General features: G+C 42.7%; 1 protein-coding gene and 1 long non-coding RNA gene across 3 annotated transcripts in view; both read right to left on the bottom strand.

Moving 5' to 3' along the window:
• LOC117751297 overlaps window positions 1-21396 on the bottom strand; it is an 830737-nt gene that overhangs the window by 793200 nt on the left and 16141 nt on the right. The gene's annotated exons all lie outside the window — the stretch shown is intronic.
• Window positions 1-21396, bottom strand: part of gabrr2a (gamma-aminobutyric acid type A receptor subunit rho2a) — a 57499-nt gene that overhangs the window by 25297 nt on the left and 10806 nt on the right. For both annotated transcript variants that reach the window (XM_034563057.1, XM_034563056.1), the window contains exon 3: window positions 6604-6671. In XM_034563057.1, coding sequence (XP_034418948.1) covers window positions 6604-6671 — 68 coding nt within the window. The remainder of the gene's footprint in view (window positions 1-6603; window positions 6672-21396) is intronic.

The following is a 21396-nucleotide window of genomic DNA, read 5'->3' on the forward strand; positions in this document are numbered from 1 at the left end:
TTCTTCCATGGTGGATGGCGGAAGTTATAAATGTTTCCACTGAGATAAGCCACGCCCCCTCTCTAGCACGAATGAAGTGAATGAATTAACCACAAATAGTCGGGCAAGTAAAATCACGCGAGTAAAGCGTTGTGAATATTCATGTGAATGCAGCATTACACATTTAACTTGTATGATATGTTGCTATGCTTCTTGTCTAGCCCTCGGAGCGGTGGCGGTGTTAGATGTTAACATGATTATGGTCTGGAATTCCTCATATACGTTCATGATCATCTCCTGCTCGTCAGTGGAGAAAAAAGAGTCTCTTCCTTTGAGTTTATTTGCATTTGTGCTGTTAGAAAATCATGTTTTCTGTTCCACGAAGCAAGTTTGTCAAAATCACCATAGCAACACATCCATAAATTTAAACCTGCTCCAGCAGCTAACTTAAATTAGCTGGATAAGCTTGCAGCTCCCTTCCTCAGAAATCCCATTGATGGAGTGATATTAGTTAGATTAATAAGATTGTGATGATGACTTCCTATACGAGCGCTATCCATTTATTAAAGACCTTCTTGAGCCGTTCAACTATCCTGAGTACTGAAGTCTGGTTCAACTATCCTGATTACTGAAGTCTGGTTCAACTATCCTGATTACTGAAGTCTGGTTCAACTATCCTGAGTACTGAAGTCTGGTTCAACTATCCTGAGTACTGAAGTCTGGTTCAACTATCCTGAGTACTGAAGTCTGGTTCAACTATCCTGAGTACTGAAGTCTGTTTCAACTATCCTGAGTACTGAAGTCTGGTTCAACTATCCTGAGTACTGAAGTCTGGTTCAACTATCCTGATTACTGAAGTCTGGTTCAACTATCCTGATTACTGAAGTCTGGTTCAACTATCCTGAGTACTGAAGTCTGGTTCAACTATCCTGAGTACTGAAGTCTGGTTCAACTATCCTGATTACTGAAGTCTGGTTCAACTATCCTGAGTACTGAAGTCTGGTTCAACTATCCTGATTACTGAAGTCTGGTTCAACTAAATTGCCCATAGGTGTGAATGTGAGAGTGAATGGTTGTATGTCCCTACATGTGCCCTCGATGGACTGGCGGCCTGTCCAGGGTGTCCCCTGCCTTCGCCCTATGTCAGCTGGGATAGGCTCCAGCGCCCCCGCGACCCTAATGAGGATAAGCGGTATTGAAAATGGATGGATGGATGGATGGTTCAACTATCCTGAGTACTGAAGTCTGGTTCAACTATCCTGAGTACTGAAGTCTGGAGTACTGCCATTATCCAGCTAACTACGTTAGCCTGGTACGAGAAATAGGGCCCAGGGAGAAGACTCACGCTGGTGTGCATACGTGGTACCATAGTTACCAAATGACAAACATGGTGTTGGACCAATTATAACATCGCTTCATGAACAGATTTCACAATCAGCCGATGGATTTATTAGCAGTTTAGCTTTTGAAATTCTTCTAAAATGACATTTCTGCTATCGTAAAACCCTCTGGTTGGTTTGATTGCTTTCCCAACGCAGAATACCTTTTCAAGAGGTCTTGGTTCAGTTCTTGGTCCGCACCAGGGTTCCACTGGCAGTGTTCACACCAAACCAAACCTCAGGCAAACGGACTGGAGATCATTTTAAACCAACCAACCAGGTTATGCGTGAAGGCCCTCTGAAGTAGCTACTGGGGAACCCTGCCTTCACACAGGGAGAACCAACCAGATTACGCGTGAAGGCCCTCTGAAGTAGCTACTGGGGAACCCTGCCTTCACACAGGGAGAACCAACCAGATTACGCGTGAAGGCCCTCTGAAGTAGCTACTGGGGAACCCTGCCTTCACACAGGGAGAACCAACCAGGTTACGCGTGAAGGCCCTCTGAAGTAGCTACTGGGGAACCCTGCCTTCACACAGGGAGAACCAACCAAGGACATCTGGCCCATTAGCTGGGAAAGACTGGCCACTGTTTAACTGCTTTTGGTATATCATATATCATTTTTGAACAAGTTGTTTTACACTGATTTATAACCAACAATACAGATGGAGTGATATTAGTTAGATTAATAAGATTGTGATGATGACTTCCTATACGAGCGCTATCCATTTATTAAAGACCTTCTTGAGCCGTTCAACTATCCTGAGTACTGAAGTCTGGTTCAACTATCCTGATTACTGAAGTCTGGTTCAACTATCCTGATTACTGAAGTCTGGTTCAACTATCCTGAGTACTGAAGTCTGGTTCAACTATCCTGAGTACTGAAGTCTGGTTCAACTATCCTGAGTACTGAAGTCTGGTTCAACTATCCTGAGTACTGAAGTCTGTTTCAACTATCCTGAGTACTGAAGTCTGGTTCAACTATCCTGAGTACTGAAGTCTGGTTCAACTATCCTGATTACTGAAGTCTGGTTCAACTATCCTGATTACTGAAGTCTGGTTCAACTATCCTGAGTACTGAAGTCTGGTTCAACTATCCTGAGTACTGAAGTCTGGTTCAACTATCCTGATTACTGAAGTCTGGTTCAACTATCCTGAGTACTGAAGTCTGGTTCAACTATCCTGATTACTGAAGTCTGGTTCAACTAAATTGCCCATAGGTGTGAATGTGAGAGTGAATGGTTGTATGTCCCTACATGTGCCCTCGATGGACTGGCGGCCTGTCCAGGGTGTCCCCTGCCTTCGCCCTATGTCAGCTGGGATAGGCTCCAGCGCCCCCGCGACCCTAATGAGGATAAGCGGTATTGAAAATGGATGGATGGATGGATGGTTCAACTATCCTGAGTACTGAAGTCTGGTTCAACTATCCTGAGTACTGAAGTCTGGAGTACTGCCATTATCCAGCTAACTACGTTAGCCTGGTACGAGAAATAGGGCCCAGGGAGAAGACTCACGCTGGTGTGCATACGTGGTACCATAGTTACCAAATGACAAACATGGTGTTGGACCAATTATAACATCGCTTCATGAACAGATTTCACAATCAGCCGATGGATTTATTAGCAGTTTAGCTTTTGAAATTCTTCTAAAATGACATTTCTGCTATCGTAAAACCCTCTGGTTGGTTTGATTGCTTTCCCAACGCAGAATACCTTTTCAAGAGGTCTTGGTTCAGTTCTTGGTCCGCACCAGGGTTCCACTGGCAGTGTTCACACCAAACCAAACCTCAGGCAAACGGACTGGAGATCATTTTAAACCAACCAACCAGGTTATGCGTGAAGGCCCTCTGAAGTAGCTACTGGGGAACCCTGCCTTCACACAGGGAGAACCAACCAGATTACGCGTGAAGGCCCTCTGAAGTAGCTACTGGGGAACCCTGCCTTCACACAGGGAGAACCAACCAGATTACGCGTGAAGGCCCTCTGAAGTAGCTACTGGGGAACCCTGCCTTCACACAGGGAGAACCAACCAGGTTACGCGTGAAGGCCCTCTGAAGTAGCTACTGGGGAACCCTGCCTTCACACAGGGAGAACCAACCAAGGACATCTGGCCCATTAGCTGGGAAAGACTGGCCACTGTTTAACTGCTTTTGGTATATCATATATCATTTTTGAACAAGTTGTTTTACACTGATTTATAACCAACAATACAGATGGAGTGATATTAGTTAGATTAATAAGATTGTGATGATGACTTCCTATACGAGCGCTATCCATTTATTAAAGACCTTCTTGAGCCGTTCAACTATCCTGAGTACTGAAGTCTGGTTCAACTATCCTGATTACTGAAGTCTGGTTCAACTATCCTGATTACTGAAGTCTGGTTCAACTATCCTGAGTACTGAAGTCTGGTTCAACTATCCTGAGTACTGAAGTCTGGTTCAACTATCCTGAGTACTGAAGTCTGGTTCAACTATCCTGAGTACTGAAGTCTGTTTCAACTATCCTGAGTACTGAAGTCTGGTTCAACTATCCTGAGTACTGAAGTCTGGTTCAACTATCCTGAGTACTGAAGTCTGGTTCAACTATCCTGAGTACTGAAGTCTGGTTCAACTATCCTGAGTACTGAAGTCTGGTTCAACTATCCTGATTACTGAAGTCTGGTTCAACTATCCTGAGTACTGAAGTCTGGTTCAACTATCCTGATTACTGAAGTCTGGTTCAACTAAATTGCCCATAGGTGTGAATGTGAGAGTGAATGGTTGTATGTCCCTACATGTGCCCTCGATGGACTGGCGGCCTGTCCAGGGTGTCCCCTGCCTTCGCCCTATGTCAGCTGGGATAGGCTCCAGCGCCCCCGCGACCCTAATGAGGATAAGCGGTATTGAAAATGGATGGATGGATGGATGGTTCAACTATCCTGAGTACTGAAGTCTGGTTCAACTATCCTGAGTACTGAAGTCTGGAGTACTGCCATTATCCAGCTAACTACGTTAGCCTGGTACGAGAAATAGGGCCCAGGGAGAAGACTCACGCTGGTGTGCATACGTGGTACCATAGTTACCAAATGACAAACATGGTGTTGGACCAATTATAACATCGCTTCATGAACAGATTTCACAATCAGCCGATGGATTTATTAGCAGTTTAGCTTTTGAAATTCTTCTAAAATGACATTTCTGCTATCGTAAAACCCTCTGGTTGGTTTGATTGCTTTCCCAACGCAGAATACCTTTTCAAGAGGTCTTGGTTCAGTTCTTGGTCCGCACCAGGGTTCCACTGGCAGTGTTCACACCAAACCAAACCTCAGGCAAACGGACTGGAGATCATTTTAAACCAACCAACCAGGTTATGCGTGAAGGCCCTCTGAAGTAGCTACTGGGGAACCCTGCCTTCACACAGGGAGAACCAACCAGATTACGCGTGAAGGCCCTCTGAAGTAGCTACTGGGGAACCCTGCCTTCACACAGGGAGAACCAACCAGATTACGCGTGAAGGCCCTCTGAAGTAGCTACTGGGGAACCCTGCCTTCACACAGGGAGAACCAACCAGGTTACGCGTGAAGGCCCTCTGAAGTAGCTACTGGGGAACCCTGCCTTCACACAGGGAGAACCAACCAAGGACATCTGGCCCATTAGCTGGGAAAGACTGGCCACTGTTTAACTGCTTTTGGTATATCATATATCATTTTTGAACAAGTTGTTTTACACTGATTTATAACCAACAATACAGATTATTAGTCCTGACCACCTGCCCACAGATCATTTCCCACATATTCAGCATTCTGTCTGATTATAGGCGTGACGTTTAAGTACAGCATTAAGCGCATATTAGCAAGGTCATGCAATCTTTTGCACTACATCTCAGGAATATTGCCAGACTTCATTACATTTTGCAACTCCAACGTCAAATCATACACACTCATGGTTCCTCGCTGTAAATGTCTTTTATCAGGCCTGAACTGCCAATCCTACAAACACAAGAAGAAAGAACGTCTTAAAGGTCTTTATATCCTTCATCACTCATTAGCACGTTATAGCCCTCAGATAACTTCCTCTGTCCTTATCGACCTGCACACAGAGCTGCTCGGCCTCGGCTGCTTTAAGGTGATGGCTACACAGCTGGTTCCAGCTGAGTGGAGGTCACCTCTGGGCAGCAGTCAGAGCCCTACGCACAGTCCCTGGAGTTACGTACAGATGTGTGTTTATACTGTATGTGTGTAGGAATAGTATGTCAATACTTTATGATGTACTCTCCTGCACGTATTTCACAGATGTTTGTTTGTAGGAAGATTATTTTTAAATCATTGTTGCTGATTCACAGATTTAAAAAAAATATTTTATCATTTTTCATTGCTTATTCTGCTGTTTTAATAATCACTTGATTCCTCTTCTTTTGTTATTTGTTGAATTACAACAACAATTTCTAAAAGCACGTTGTACCTGTTGTTTTTATATGCACTGAATATATTAATATCTATATTTTTTTATTATCATTATAATAAAAAGAAAAATATATATATTATACTTTTCTCCGACCTGTTTTTACACTACCACACAGTACACTTTCTCTATTTTTTCCTCAGTATGTAGCAATGAATCAAGTTCCTTATTGTCTTTATCTCACACTGTAGCATATGCATCATCTTTAATAATCTGACACATGGTATGAACATAATAATAATAATAATCCATTTTATTTGTATAACGCTTTAAAAAGGCAAATAGATGAGATTTAAGTGCTGTTTTGAAAGTGGTGCGTGATGGAGAATGTCTGAGGTGATGGGGGAGAGAAATCCAGAGGGAGGAGCCAGCAATGGAGAAGGCCCTGTCCCCCCAGGTCCCGTTGGACAGAGTAGGGGGGGTGAGGAGGGTGGCGTCTGCAGATCTGAGGTTGCGTGTGGGAGCGTGTCGGTGCAGGAGGTCAGATATCAGGTATGAAGGGGTTCAGAGTTGTGAAGGGCTTTGTAGGTGATGAGGATAATCTTGAGCTGCAGTCTGTATGGGAAGCCAGTGGAGCTTTTGATGGACTGGGGTGAAGTGGTTTCTGGTGTGGGAGTGGGAGAGGAGGCGAGCAGCTGAATTCTGGATGTATTGTAGTTTGTTGATGATTTTCGTGGATGTGCATTACAGGATGCTAAGTAGTCCAGTCGAGAGGTGATGGAGACAAGGATGAATGTTTCAGCCAAGAGGGAGGGGCGTAGACAGGCGGTGTGTAGATGTGTGGATAAATGCAGGTTTTGCTTACCATATCAACCTCAGAGATGCTGTCCAAGCTCTCCACCTGAACGTCCACTCCAACAGGGATGGCAGGGCCTGCCAAACAAAAGTAAATCATGAGCAAATAAATGTGAAAGTAAACTGCAGGCGGTGCTGCCCAAGTATTAGTATAACATATATAGTATATAGTATAACAGTGTTTCAGACATCCAGTTTCCTTCTGCCATAACTTGACTGCAGCTGATGCTGGTGGATAGCACCCTCGTGCATTGGGTTAATATATTTCCATTTCAGAATTTCAAATGTGAGGCAATTCTACCTGATGCTGAGTTGCACTGTTGATTTGTCCATACTTCAAATGCCTAGAAACTTGACTGATATAGTTTCCAGAGGATTATTCCACATGTCTTTGGTGACCTCCTGACCTTTGCTCCAGTCTGACCATCAACAATTGACCAACATTTTGGTGGAGGGTAAAAACTAAAACATTTACAAAGGCAATTCATGGTCATACATCCTCATGTTTTCATCAGCCATCGGACCTCTCCTCTAGTCTAGCCAAAATGTAATTTCATACACAAGAAATACCACATTTAAAACGTAGATTGCAATCGAGTTTATTGTTCACGTTAATGCTCCCTGGAGGATGAACCCAGCATCTCCTGACCTTTCTTCTCAATCAAGTGGGGAGAAAACACAAAGTGGCAAAGGACAAAACAAACAAAAAAACTAACAATGTAACTTTGAGGTGAGCAAACTACAATATTAAATAACAACAAATTATAACAAATGTGAACATTTGATCAGACATTGAAGCCCGGCATCTTAAAAAGCATCTTAAAATAGTGACCATCTTAAAAGGACCAGTGTCCATTAATAATTTCCATCTGTATCCTTAACAGTTAGTCAGTTTAGACCTTTTCATTCTTGTCTTTTTGAGGGAGGGGTCTATATATAAGTCCATTTCCTTCGGTGAAGTATTCATGTGATTTTTGGGGACCCAAATAGAGTAAATGGGATTTAACTCTTTTTTTTAAGCATTGGTGAGACCAATTATATTTCGTTCCAGGTTTAACTCATGGTGACATTTGGCCCATTTTCTCAGTGTGATTCAACTCGTGTGGAATTCAGAAATTGGCAGCTGTCTGACTTAAGCAGTGTATAAAGCAGGGATCACAGCACTTTGCATAAATCCACAGGAAGTGGAACAAGTGACCCAAAAACAGATCTGAAATCTGTTAAAGAATTACTTTAATGGAAAAGAGAAATTCAGGTATCAACTGTTCCCAGGCCTTATTCTTAAAACCAACAGCTCTCAGCTTTTTAAAAGAAATATGTGTTACTGGTACATTTCATTGTTATGTTAATACATTAGGTAATGTTGAGGCTTTTCCATGATTGGTTTAATTAACCCACCTCATGAGACGGCGTTCCATTTACTGTATCCCATTCTGCTTTACTGTAACTGGATTCTAGTAAACGTTTCATATGCCTTTACTATCGCTGTCATGATCTCTGACCTCTACATAAGGATAACAGCATTATGTGTGACCCTCTCACATATCATCAGTCATCGTCTACACACTTCACACATTGTGGGAAAGTGGAGGGAAGATTGACAGGCGATTTGAACCACTTTGCATCACTTATATAGATAAGTGATGCAGTCCGTAATCCAAAGAGATTAGCAGAGACGCTAAATGCTAGATTACAGTCATCAAAGCTCTCTAGATGAGGGGCCGGGGACAGATCTCTGTACTCGGGATTATTCTCCACTTAATGGGACAATGCCATCAAGTGTGTAGCACTTCTTGTCATATCAGGCATGAAGGTCTGTTCTCATCAATATTAAGTCAATCATTCAGTTGGTTAAGAGAGGGTCAGGAAACTACACAAAAACTTATTTTTTTGGAGCAACGGGGAAAGATTGTCATGCTCAACCGTATTCAACTGGTTGGTTGAAAGCAGCTAAATCAGCAATGTCCACTAAGAGGTCAACTGGTTGGCACTCAAAGTACAAAGTAGCATTTTGAATTCCACACCTTTTTTGGCACAAGACTTTTTTGGTCAACACTTTACAGGTGCATTGCGAGGAAAAAAGTCCAAATCCACAATTCATAAAGTCTACAAGGTCTTCTTAAGGTATCACACGCCTCCTAGGAAAGCTTATTCCGGGGTGCTGGAATGGAGGCTCCAAGGACCGATTGTCAAACCTCATATCCAGGAGGAGCAATGCTGATTTCGTCATGGTTGTGGACAGTGGACCAGCTCTTTACCCTTAGAAGGCTGTAGTGGGGTGTCATGGGAGTTTGCCTATCCAGTCTACATGTGTTTGTGGAACATTGAGAAGGCTTGCAGAGTTGTGTTTTCTCAGCACAATGTCAAACACATTCTTAGTGGGTGTTGGCCTCTGCCAGGGTTGCCCCGTGTCAAAGATACTGTTCATGATGTACATGGCGAGGATCTGAAGGTGCAGTCATGGGGAAGGAGAGTGTCCGGTTGGGGGATATAATTGCATTTCTGCTCTTTGCAGATGAGGTGGTTCTCTTGGTTTTATCAGACCATGACCTTCAGCACGTACCGGGGTGGTTTGCAGTTGAGTGGGAAGGCTTTGGGCTAAAAGTTGGCACTCCCAAGTGTGAGGCCGTTGTACCTAACAACTGGGGATTGGAGTGAGTTGTTGCCCCCAAGTGAAGGCATCAGCGGTAATGTGGGCATTGCGACAGACTACTGTGGTGAAGGAAGGAAAAGCTTTAATTTACTTTCAACCTTTACCTGGATTATTTTGCTCTGCCTGCTGCCACCGTGACTCGGCTCCAGATAAGCGAAAGAAAATGTATGGATAGTAATAATAATAATTATGCTAAAAAGTTATTTAAGACATTTTGTTGCATTTAGGTTTGATAATGGACAGAATGTGCATAGGCTGAACATTTTGGATTTGTTTGTTTTATTCTACAAACATGTGGAGTACATGTGGAGGTTGTCTTTCAACCTAACACCGTTTAATGTGAATGTTACCTCAGCAGTGTTCAGCGCCTCATGTAAAGTCACTGAAGATTCTCAACATATTTGCTATACTATAGAACCAAGTATATTCTGTACAGTATAAGTTGCCAATATCAATACTGTTAAGAATGTTTATAAACATTCAAAATGTTTCAATGTGAAGAATTTAAATGTATAACCATGATTCCATCACTTGAGGTTTGAAGTCACTCTGTCAGTACCTTTCAGGGAAAAAGAACAGAGGCTCATCATCACTCAACAAAGGTCACATTCTATGTCATCTAAAATCTTAAAGGCACATTTGGCAGTTTAAATTTGATAACAGGTGTCCCATCTACGATCTACTGTCTGTGGACATTACATTTCCAAATGTACCAACTGCACGCTCTGTAATATCGATTTGATTACAACTGCTGGCTACGACTATATGACCTTTGTGGTTAATTTCACCGCTGTCTAAGAATCACTCATGGGCATAAATAACTAGGTGGTTACTTATGTTCTATGCAAACATCATATTGTATGATCAAAATCAGCAAAAGACTCATACACCTTGAGTTTTGAATCAGTGACACAGAAGATATCATATAAAAAAGGTGAAAGTAAGGATATCATCATTGGGTCAATCAAGGCATTTGTGATCAATAAAGTCTAGTTGTTGGCAAGAAATCTAGATGTTTTTGCCTGAAATTACAGATGCCAAAAGTGCTCACTTGCACTGCAGTGTCAATAAATGACAGCAAGCATCCGGGACCACAATGTAAGCAGAGCTGCTTTGAGTTTTAAGAACTAATTCAGTGATATATTGCAGGTGAACCACTCCTTCAAAGTACTGTTGGTGGATAGATCTTCCCTCCAGTCACAATCCCACTTCCCCAGACACGCTCATCGGCTTTCTCAACCTCCCCACCAGATGCCCGAAGGCAAGGGTCCACACCCGAAAAGAGGTTCCCAACCACTGAGCCTGCACACTGAGGGAGGCATTAGCTAAACCCCTTGTGCTTGTTTCCTGCTCTGCATTACAAACCAATAAAGCTACAGGGAACCAGAACTTTAAAAGAATGTGTTGCTGTGAGTGCCAAACCAACCAGTTTCCCTCTAGTTGGAAGCTGAAATAATAAGAAACTGAGGACAGAGTATTCAGTGGATTATCTAGAATAACAGTGACACAGTTCCTGAAATACACACTGACTTTCCCGACAACACTGAATATACAACTCACTCTACCCTTCTCTATACAACAACATTTTCTCTCTGGATAAATAAAGTTATATGTCATCTTATCTTGCCAGATCTCATGAATTGCTTACAATCTCTCTGGAGTTCTGTACCGTCCTGAGAAGTGTTGTGGATCCAGTCAGTGACTCAGATGTTCAGGGCCTGAAACTGTATTCTGACATGTATCCAATGAACATGGCAGCGCCAGCAGCCAGCGGGTGATGACAGCAATGCCCAATCTGAAGGGGCCTCGGTATTTCAACAGCACCTGGCTGTGCCCCAGTCCATGTTTTGAAGTTGTTGAGCATATTTGTATATATGGGTAGCAAAGCCATGTGAAATAGCCTATGCAGTAACGTCACATGAGAACGTGTGTGCCTGCGTGCACTTGGATGCTGTTGTGCGCATGCGCAGAATAAACAGTGAGTGAATTCCCAGACCAACGAGACGATGGTTGTCTGTTGTTTTTCTCCCGTGAATGCTAGCTACTAGGAGCTACTAGCTAACCAATTTGGTGACTGCAAAACGATAGACTGCTGCAGGAATGTCTAACGCTACAGGTTATGGGCCCAGTCAATCAGGCCAAAGGTGGTTCAGACTTTTATTCGACGGTGATGAGAAAAGTTACGAGCTCTGGGAAACAAGGTTCCTCGCGCACATGGAGTTACACCGCCTCAGAGAAGTTATCTCGGAAGACCCGGAGATAGCTGAGGGTGACGAAGCAGCTCTCGCGGAAGACGAGGAAAAGAATGGTGAGGCATATGCAGAACTAGTGCAATGTCTAGACAACAAGAGCTTTTCATTGGTAATGAGGGACGCGAAACATGATGGAAGAAAAGCACTGAATATTCTCCGCGAGCACTATGCGGGAAAAGACAAACCCTGCGTTGTGAGTTTGTATTGTGAACTTTGCTCGCTCCATAAGGCTAGCAATGAAACGGTCACGGACTATATTATTCGAGCAGAGACTATATTCACGTCATTAAGAAGAGCAGAAGAGCATATTAGTGATGGGCTTCAGATGGCTATGGTAGTAAAAGGATTACCTGACTCATACAAGCCATTCATCGTGTACATCACTCAGACAAGTGACACTGTAACGTTCGGCGAGTTTAAAACAAAACTGCGAAGTTACGAGAGTACTGAAAAATATGGGAAGAGTGACGTGAATGTTGAAGAAGACAACGTGATGAAGACTAGCGGGGAAACGTGGCCACGAGGAAGAGGAAGAGGAAAGAAAATGGACCTGGCTGATGTCGAGTGTTACACGTGCGGTAAAAAGGGACACATGGCCAGGGCATGTCCTGACGGTTACCAGGTGAGAAGAGAGGAACGAAAATGGGACACACCACACCGAGGAAGGGGACGCAGCCGAGGACGTGGCCGTGACCATGTGAAGAAAGCTGATGGAGAGACAGAGGCAGAGCATACATCTTTCTGTTTCAGGCTGAGTGACTGTCCTACACAAAGAAGAAACAAGAAGGGTCTCATGGTCGACTGCGGCGCCACAACACACATGATCAACGACGCCACAAAGTTCAAAACAGTTGACAAGAGCTTCAGACCCGAGGACCACATGATCGAGCTCGCTGACGGATCCAAGGTGAGCGGGATGGCGAAGATGAGGGGAGACGCCGAAGTCTACTTGCTGGACAGCGAGGGACGTCAGGTGAAAACGAGGCTCAAGCAAGCACTCTACATCCCATCGTTTCCACAAAACATCTTTTCAGTCAAAGCAGCGACAGACAACGGAGCTGAGGTCCGCTTCAAGGACAGTAATGACTTGCTGGTCCACAAGGATGGTACCATAATCAAAATGGATGTGTATGGTAGGCTGTATTACCTTAGCACTGCAGAGGATGAAGATGTTGATGAAGTGTATGGTTGTCATGACGTTCAAACGTGGCATAAGATACTTGGTCATTGTAATTTTGATGATGTTGCAAAATTAGAAAAGGTGGTTGAAGGGATGTCTATAAAAGGGAAACATGACAAGTCCAACCAAAACTGTGAAATATGCACACAGGGTAAGTTTACACAAAGCAGAAACAGACAGGCAGACGCTAAAGCTACAACCGTACTAGAGCTAGTACACACAGACCTATGCGGTCCTATAGAACCCGCAGATAAGGATGGATATAGGTATGCAATAGCATTTACTGATGATTACAGTGGGATGATTTTTCCATACTTTATTAAAGCAAAGAGTGACACGACAAAAGCTACAGAAAAATTCATAGCAGATGTAGCTCCATATGGAAAGATAAAGTGCATACGGTCTGATAACGGCACAGAGTTTACCGGGCAGGAGTTCCAGTCTTTACTGAGGAGTAACTTGATAAGGCATGAGAAGAGTGCACCCTACTCACCTCATCAGAATGGAACTGCCGAAAGAGGTTGGAGAACCTTATTCGAGATGTCTCGATGCATGCTATTGGAGAGTAACCTCCCAAAGCAATTATGGACATATGCTGTACAGACAGCAGCTCAAATCCGCAACAGGTGCTACAGTAAGTGGCTAGAGCAGACACCTTACCGTGTTTTCACAGGAAAAACACCTAACCTATCTAACATGAATATATTTGGGTCTGAATGCTACGTATATCAGCAGGATAAGAAAAAGCTGGATTCTAGATGCAAAAAGGGGATCCTTGTAGGCTATGACAAATATAGTCCAGCATATAACGTGTATTATCCCGAGACAGGAAAAGTCCTAAAACATAGGCTGGTGAAATTCCTCACCAAAAATAGCGCAGATAGACAGACTCAGACAGATTGTGACATGGGGGGAGACATTGAGTGTTATGGAGATACACCATCAAAGATAGTCAACCAGGGTCAGGGACAGCCTGAAGAGGCTGCTGAGGCAGGTCCAACCCTGACAGTACTCAGGGAGAAGAGGGAGAAAAGAGATACCCTATGAGACAGAGAAAGGCTCCAGATTACTTAAAAGAGTACCAGTGTAAAGCTGAGTGTAATAATGACGAATGTGAAAATGTAGATTATTTCTACAGAGTGGCTTGTGATGTACCTATAACACTTAAAGAGGCAATGGACTCTAAGAAGTCAAAAAGGTGGGCTGACGCGATAAAAGAGGAAATGAACTCTTTGACAGAGAATAATACTTTCACTCTGACCCCACTGCCAAGAGGCAAACAAGCAGTGGGAGGTCGCTGGGTATATGCAGTGAAAGAGAGCCCAGATGGATCTGAGACTTGTAAAGCCAGATATGTCGCAAAGGGGTATAGTCAAGTTGAAGGGATTGATTATAAAGAGACTTTTTCACCGACAGCCAACATGACCTCTGTACGAGCATTAATGCAGGTGGCTGTACAGGAAGATCTTACCCTACACCAAATGGATGTGAAGACTGCTTATCTCCATGCTCCAATAGACTGTGAGGTATACATGGAGCAACCGGAAGGTTTTGAGATCAAGCCAAAAACAGGGGGAACACTTAGTGTGTAAACTCAACAAGTCATTGTATGGTTTAAAACAGTCCGGGCGTAACTGGAACATGTTACTGCATGAGCACCTTATAGAGAATGGTTTTGTGCAAAATGATGCTGATCATTGTGTCTACAGCAGAAAATCTGAGAACGAGAAAGTAATTCTGTTAGTATGGGTAGATGACTTAATCATAGCAGCGAGTAACAACACCTTACTCAGTGATGTAAAAGAAATGTTGAAGAGAAGGTTTACGATGAAAGATATGGGTCCACTTAAACACTTCCTGGGTATCGATTTCAGACATAGTGAGGGAGAGATCAAAATGACTCAAAAGAGACACATAGAGAAGATATTAACGAAATTTGGAAAGTCCGAATGCAAACCAAGATCCACCCCATGTGAACAAAAGCTAAACTTTGACCGTGAGGGTGAAGTTATTGATTTAACAGGATATAGAGAGATAGTAGGTAGCTTGATATACATTATGACATGTACCAGACCTGACCTGAGCTGGGTTGTGAGTAAACTATCTTAATACCTAGCAGAACCAAAGCAACAGCATTGGGCTACAGCAGAACACATACTGAGGTACTTAAAGGGTACTATAGATCAAGAACTACACTACCAGAAATGTGAGGAAAGCATACTACAACTGGAGGGATATAGTGATGCTGATTGGGCAGCCGATAGGGATGATAGGAGGAGCACAAGTGGATACTGTTTCAGTTTAACTGAAAATGGTCCAGTTATATCGTGGAAGAGTAGGAAGCAGCCAACGGTGGCATTATACCACCTGTGAAGCTGAGTATATGGCACTAGCAGCCACTATTCAAGAGAGTATGTACCTTGTACAACTACTTAGAGGAATAGATGGTAGTAACCAGCATCTACCAGTTAAGATATATGAGGACAATCAGGGGGCGACAGCTTTATCTAAGAATCCAGTATGCAGACAGAGAAGCAAACACATAGATATAAAGTATCACTTTGTATGGTCTGCAAACGCTGAAGGGAAAGTATCTATAGAATACTGTCCTACTGAAAACATGGCAGCTGATGTCCTTACCAAGCCAGTGACAAGGGCTAAGTTTGAGAGTTTCAAGGGGTATTTGTTTGGAGAGTAATGTGAACTGACAGATGTGGATGTTTTTGAAGTCTTTAGAACACTGCCAGTATGCAACATGTTTTATTTTGAAGTTATGTATTTTTGGTTTCTATTTACCACTATAGAGAGCTATACACATGTCTTTGAGTGGGAGTGTTGAGCATATTTGTATATATGGGTAGCAAAGCCATGTTAAATAGCCTATGCAGTAACGTCACATGAGAACGTGTGTGCCTGCGTGCACTTGGATGCTGTTGTGCGCATGCGCAGAATAAACAGTGAGTGAATTCCCAGACCAACGAGACGATGGTTGTCTGTTGTTTTTCTCCCGTGAATGCTAGCTACTAGGAGCTACTAGCTAACCAATTTGGTGACTGCAAAATGATAGACTGCTGCAGGGATGTCTAACGCTACAGAAGTCCTGAGAGGACTTTGTTTCCTTGTCATCACTCCACAGCAGTGTCTCTCTCTTTCAAAGGTTACCTATGCTCGGTGACCTCACCACACTCAATAGCCCAACACCATGCACACACATGCCTTTGTCACCTTCACCATAATGAAGAGAACAACACTCCTGAACTGGAAAAGCACATCTCTTTATAATTATCCTGTCTGCAGGAGTTGCCAGTGAGTTGAACGAGTTGAGTTGTTATGTGTTAGTACAAATTAAATGGCATTTACATGTATGTGTTAACATCCATAAATGTGTTAGGTGGTCAAAAATGTAATTAACTCGATTAAATAAACTGAACTATATGGGTCATATATATATATATATATATTCCCCAAATCAAATCAAATAATATAAGTTTAAATATGTATATGACCAGTGTGGCGTATTTGCATACGCAAATAGAATTAAGACATTGTCTAAAAATTGCATTACAGCTATATAAGTCTATAACAAACAATTGTAAATGGAAAAGGAGATGAGATGTTTTTTAACAAACTCCAGAGAACCAGTTCCTCAGTGTGCAGCTCTACCTGTGAGTCCTCTGACTTCTAGACTTCCTGGATCTTGGCTGAGTACATTCTTTAAAGAGGTTTCTCTGCTATATTGCTATTGTATCTGCTGTATTAAATCTACTAGATTGCTAGTCTGTACTGTTTTTCTTATTTGAACTGTTTGAGCTGTGATTTTTGCTTTTACTCAAGTGACTGAAACTGGGTTTGAGCATTTGTTCCGTAACCTAATTCTACTAGGGACTTAAGCTCTATTTTACATTTTACCTTGTGGTAAACAGACCCTTTTTGTTCAGTTTTGGCAAGAATTACATATTCTTGTAAAACTGAAACTTCACTGATTAAAAGGAAATCCTGCTATTGTCCTGAGTCAGACCAGTTTTGATTGGTGGGCCATTCCACCAACGACCTGAGGGCAGGGTCGACAGCTGTAGCTAATTATCGCAAACTCTGGTGTAAAACTGGTTTGAAGACTCCGAGGATAAAGACGTTGGAGTCGAGACTCCGAGGATAAAGACACTGGAGTAAAGGCTCTGAGGATAAAGACACTGGAGTTTTTCGTTGGAGTCTTCGGGAGCAGCTGAGTATAAACATTTCCCTGTGAAAATGTGTTTTCTTTCCATACCTGTGTGCACATCTACTCGTAGATACTATAGACCTCGGACTCGTTCCCACATGCATCAAAATCCCTCCTCTCTTATTTATCTCACCCGCTCCACACAGACCCAACACCTCGTCACAGGGGGCCTCTGGAACTGCCAGTCAGCTATCCTAAGGCAGACTTCATCTCTTGCTTCGCTATCAAGCAATCGCTGGACTTCCCTGGCTCTCACTGAGACTTGGAACACACCAGACAACACATCTACCCCTGCCGCTCTCTCCTCTGCCTTCTCCTTCAGCCACAAAGCCAGACCCACTGGCCGGGGTGGTGGCACAGGTCTACTCATCTCACCCAAATGGAGTTTTGCTCTCTACCCGCTTCCATTGTTTAACCCATTGTCTTTTGAGTTTCATGCTGTGATGGTCATCAACTAATCATTGTTGTTCTCTACGGTCTACCTGGTTCCTTGGGAAACTTCTTGGAAGAATTAGATGTCCTCCTATCAAACTTCCCAGAAAACCTGTCCTCAGTCCTTATCCTTCTAGACCTTTCCACTGCCTTTGACACAGTGAACTACCAGATCCTTATTTCCTCCCTCCAGGACCTGGGTATCTCAGGCACTGCGCTCTCCCTCTTCTCATCCTACCTCAATGACCGCATTTACCGGGTAACTTGGAGAGGATCTGTGTCTGAGCTTTGTCCTCTCACTACTGGGGTCCCTTAGGGCTCAGTCCTGGGTCCTCTCCTCTTCTCTCTGTACACCAACTCTCTCGGCTGTCATTCGCTCGCATGGTTTTTCCTACCATAGCTTTGCTGATGACACCCAACTGATTCCTCTCATTTCCCCAATCTGAAACACAGGTAGCAGCACGAATCTCTGCCTGTCTGACTGACATCTCTCAGTGGATGTCTGCATACCACCTGCAAACCGTACACCCCAGCTCGTTCACTTCGCTCGGCTTCTGCCAATCGGCTTGTAGCTCCGTCACTACGAGCTAAACACACTACAAAGTCACAACTGTTTGCTGTGCTGGCTCCTCAATGGTGGAACGAGCTCCCCATTGACATCAGGACAGCAGAAAGTCTCTACATATTCCATCGCAAACTAAAAACGCATATTTTTCGACTATACCTTGAATAGGGAAGGTAGCGCCGTAGTAGCACTTTAGCAGCATGGCTCTTACTGATAGCACTTTGTAGTTTAACTTTATTGAAGAAATTGTACTTTCTCGATTCGTGTTGTTCTGAGTTTGTACTCATGGTTGAATGCACAAGTCGCTTTGGATAAAAGCGTCAGCTAAATGACATGTAATGTAATGTAATAAGATGGAAATGGTCTTTTAAATTATCACGTTCAAAATGGTTGGTTTTGACACATTCCACAAAAAAAGTCCTGGGAGAATCCCTTGACTGTAAATAAGAAGTGGACGTAGTCAACTTCAGGTCACCTATTGGTTTGTGGACTAGTGATGATTTTTTGACATTTTGACTGACACCATATTGTTTTTTGCCATATTGTGTTTTTTGTAAAGACAAGAGGGTGGAGCCAATTGTGATGGTTTCCTAAAAGTTGCCACATTAGCTGCCATCAACACTTTAGGCACTAAATGTTGTGCCATATTTGGTAAAGTTGCCATCCTTGCCAATGCTGTGTCACATACTGGCACAACATTGACAACAGCACACTGAAAAAATAAAAATATTTCACACCATGTGTATGCTGTTATGTTGTTCAGTGAAAGTTACATCTAGTTTAAAGCTGAATTAGTTCATTATGTTATGGACTTATTTATTTGGCCACTTGCAGGCAGAAAAACATGTTCTAAATACAAAATGTATGTCCTGTTAATTTGTTCTGGTGAAGGTTTGAGCAGACCGTTGCCTAGTTGCATCCAAAAGTAGGCTCTTTAGCGAATGAGCAAACACATTATTTCGGCTACAAAAAGCTGAATTCATCTTTTGTATTCTTCTAATTTTTTGGCAGAACTCCACAACAAGCTAAACTTTCACACACATTTGGTAAATTATGGACTTAGACTGTCGGTATGTATTGGCACTTCTCTTCATTCGTACATCCAGCATAATTAGTCATTTGGAGTCATGTTTGTATCCACCTTGTAAACACAAGTCACCCTTCTTTTAATTTAATTCAATTCAGTTCATTTTGTATAGCCCAGAATCACAAATTACAAATTTGCCTCACAGGGCTTTACAATTGTAAATCCTCCTGAGAAAATATTTGTCTCTTTAGTTGCTAAATACTCAACTATGTTCATCCAAAACATTCTCACTCTCAAAACTGAAAATAAATCAACATTGATTTTGGCTTCACATGGAACATGAACAGCGGTCTTCTGAGTAAAGGTTTGTTTGAGCCGTCTCCCCTCTCACCCGCTCTACTCTGAATTTCTCTCTCTTTATACTATGTCAGTTGCTCTCACCGTCTAATACTAATGCGGATGGATTTACATTATAGAGTCATTTGAAAGCCTGGTGAGGCCAGCTAGTCTCTGTGTGTGTGTGTGTGTGTGTGTGTGTGTGTCTGCTGTTTGCTGCTGAGCAGATAGTGTGCAGTGGTTTTATGAGGGCTTTTTCATAGAACACAGCTGCCTCTGTAGTGCTGAGAGGAATTGCAGAATTATCTGTGAGTTTGCAGCCTTAAAGAAAAATTATAGCATTTGTAAATCTGGGTGATATTACCATAGTTTCATCCATGTTTTTATTTTGTTTTGATAATATTTTACTTAACACCTACTTTTGGAACATTTGGCAGACTCTGGCCAGAACATCAATTAAGTTTGAAATCTGAAGGAAATCCTCTTTACCTAAATTACAATTCACAGGAGTAAAGGAAGTTGTCCACGGAGCACTATGTTCAATACAATGCGTGGGCATACACAGTAAATAGTGTTATCAAGACTAAATTGTCATAATGCACAAAAATATAAGAATATCAAAGTGCCTTCAGCAAGACTGGATGCACTTCTTTAGAGACAGTTTTGGGCCCTGTTTCATTTTCTGTGTCTGTTCTTTAGCAGTGTCATTGCCGGGTAACAGCTGCCTGATGGCGTAACAGATTGATGCCTGTGCTAATCTAAACTGTAAACAGGAGGAACCGCTGCCAGCTTAATCTGCTCATCTCTGCTGGAGTGGGGCCTGCCGTGCAGCCAGAGGCAGAGCTAGGCTAGGCTAACACTGCTGGACTGGGGGAAGCTAGCAGCTATAGCTCAACTCCAGCCACCTCAAATCAAGCCGATGTCAACAGATGGTATCTGGGTGCTACTGACCCATCCATCAGTGAACTATGTTTAAAGCTTAAGCTACAAAAAAGGAAGCATAAACGGTGTTTAATACTGTAAGTTCATGTCCTGTCACAGATGACAAACAGGGATAGCATGACCCTGTGGTGATCGCGGATAAAACAAACGACACACTTCTGCTGTTGGCATTTAATAAGCTGAACGTCTTCTCGTGCCAATTCAATTAGGCACACATTTAAAAGTGACAGCATTTAACTTGGTTTGGAATGATAAAGGGGCAGTGATCATAATCAATAGAGTGTTACATGTTTATTTAATGTACAGTAGCAAGCGTGATACAATCTGCTAATTGAATCTTGGAACTTGTGACATCAAACTGTGGCAGCAGCACTTACAGCCTTAATGTTTGGATATTATGCCATGTTATTTATAGGCTATTTATAGTTTTGAGTTGAGAGCCTCTTAACAGAATATATTATTTTGGAATAGTGCAAAGTCTTTGGCGATTGGACTCCATCCTGAATTAGGATAAGCAAGGGGTAGAGATGCTGATATCTGCAAAGGCAGAACCCCCATGGAGTCCAGACACTGGTGGTGGTGAAGAAGAGAGTTGCTGTAACGCTGATTGGAGGAGCCTGGGGTGGAGGAGGGTCGCATCGGTTTGAGCTGAAATGACAACTGACAGCAGCAGAGAGAACATATTTTAAAAGATTGCCAACAACGCTGTGATTGGCTTACAGAACTGCGCTGCCTCTGATTGGTTCATTCATTGTGCCAGCCCCCAATCAGCTGATGGAGTAATCACTGCAAGACTAAGAGACTGCTAATGAATGAACCAGAGTGTAAAGAGTGTCTTCCTTACTGAACTTTTGCTTGAGCTTCATTTAGCCAAACACACTGTCCAAAACTATAAAAGTGACCCTCAGAGCAGCGGCCGAGAGGTACTCACTGATTATAATTCAATTAAATTCAGTTTATTTTGTATAGCCCAAAATCACAAATTACATATTATTATGTGTACAGACTTTACAATCTGTACACATACAACATCCCTGTCCCAGGACCTCACATCGGATCAGGAAAAACTCCCAAAAAAACACCATAACAGTTTGATGGTTGTTGATTCCAATAATGTTCTATTACAATCTAATGTGAGTGCAGTGACATACTGACCCTTCCTTTCTCTATATGGTCCGTGCGCTGAAATAGGAAATA

The sequence above is a fragment of the Cyclopterus lumpus genome, chromosome 22, assembly GCF_009769545.1.
Source record: "Cyclopterus lumpus isolate fCycLum1 chromosome 22, fCycLum1.pri, whole genome shotgun sequence".
Lineage (NCBI taxonomy): Eukaryota > Metazoa > Chordata > Actinopteri > Perciformes > Cyclopteridae > Cyclopterus > Cyclopterus lumpus.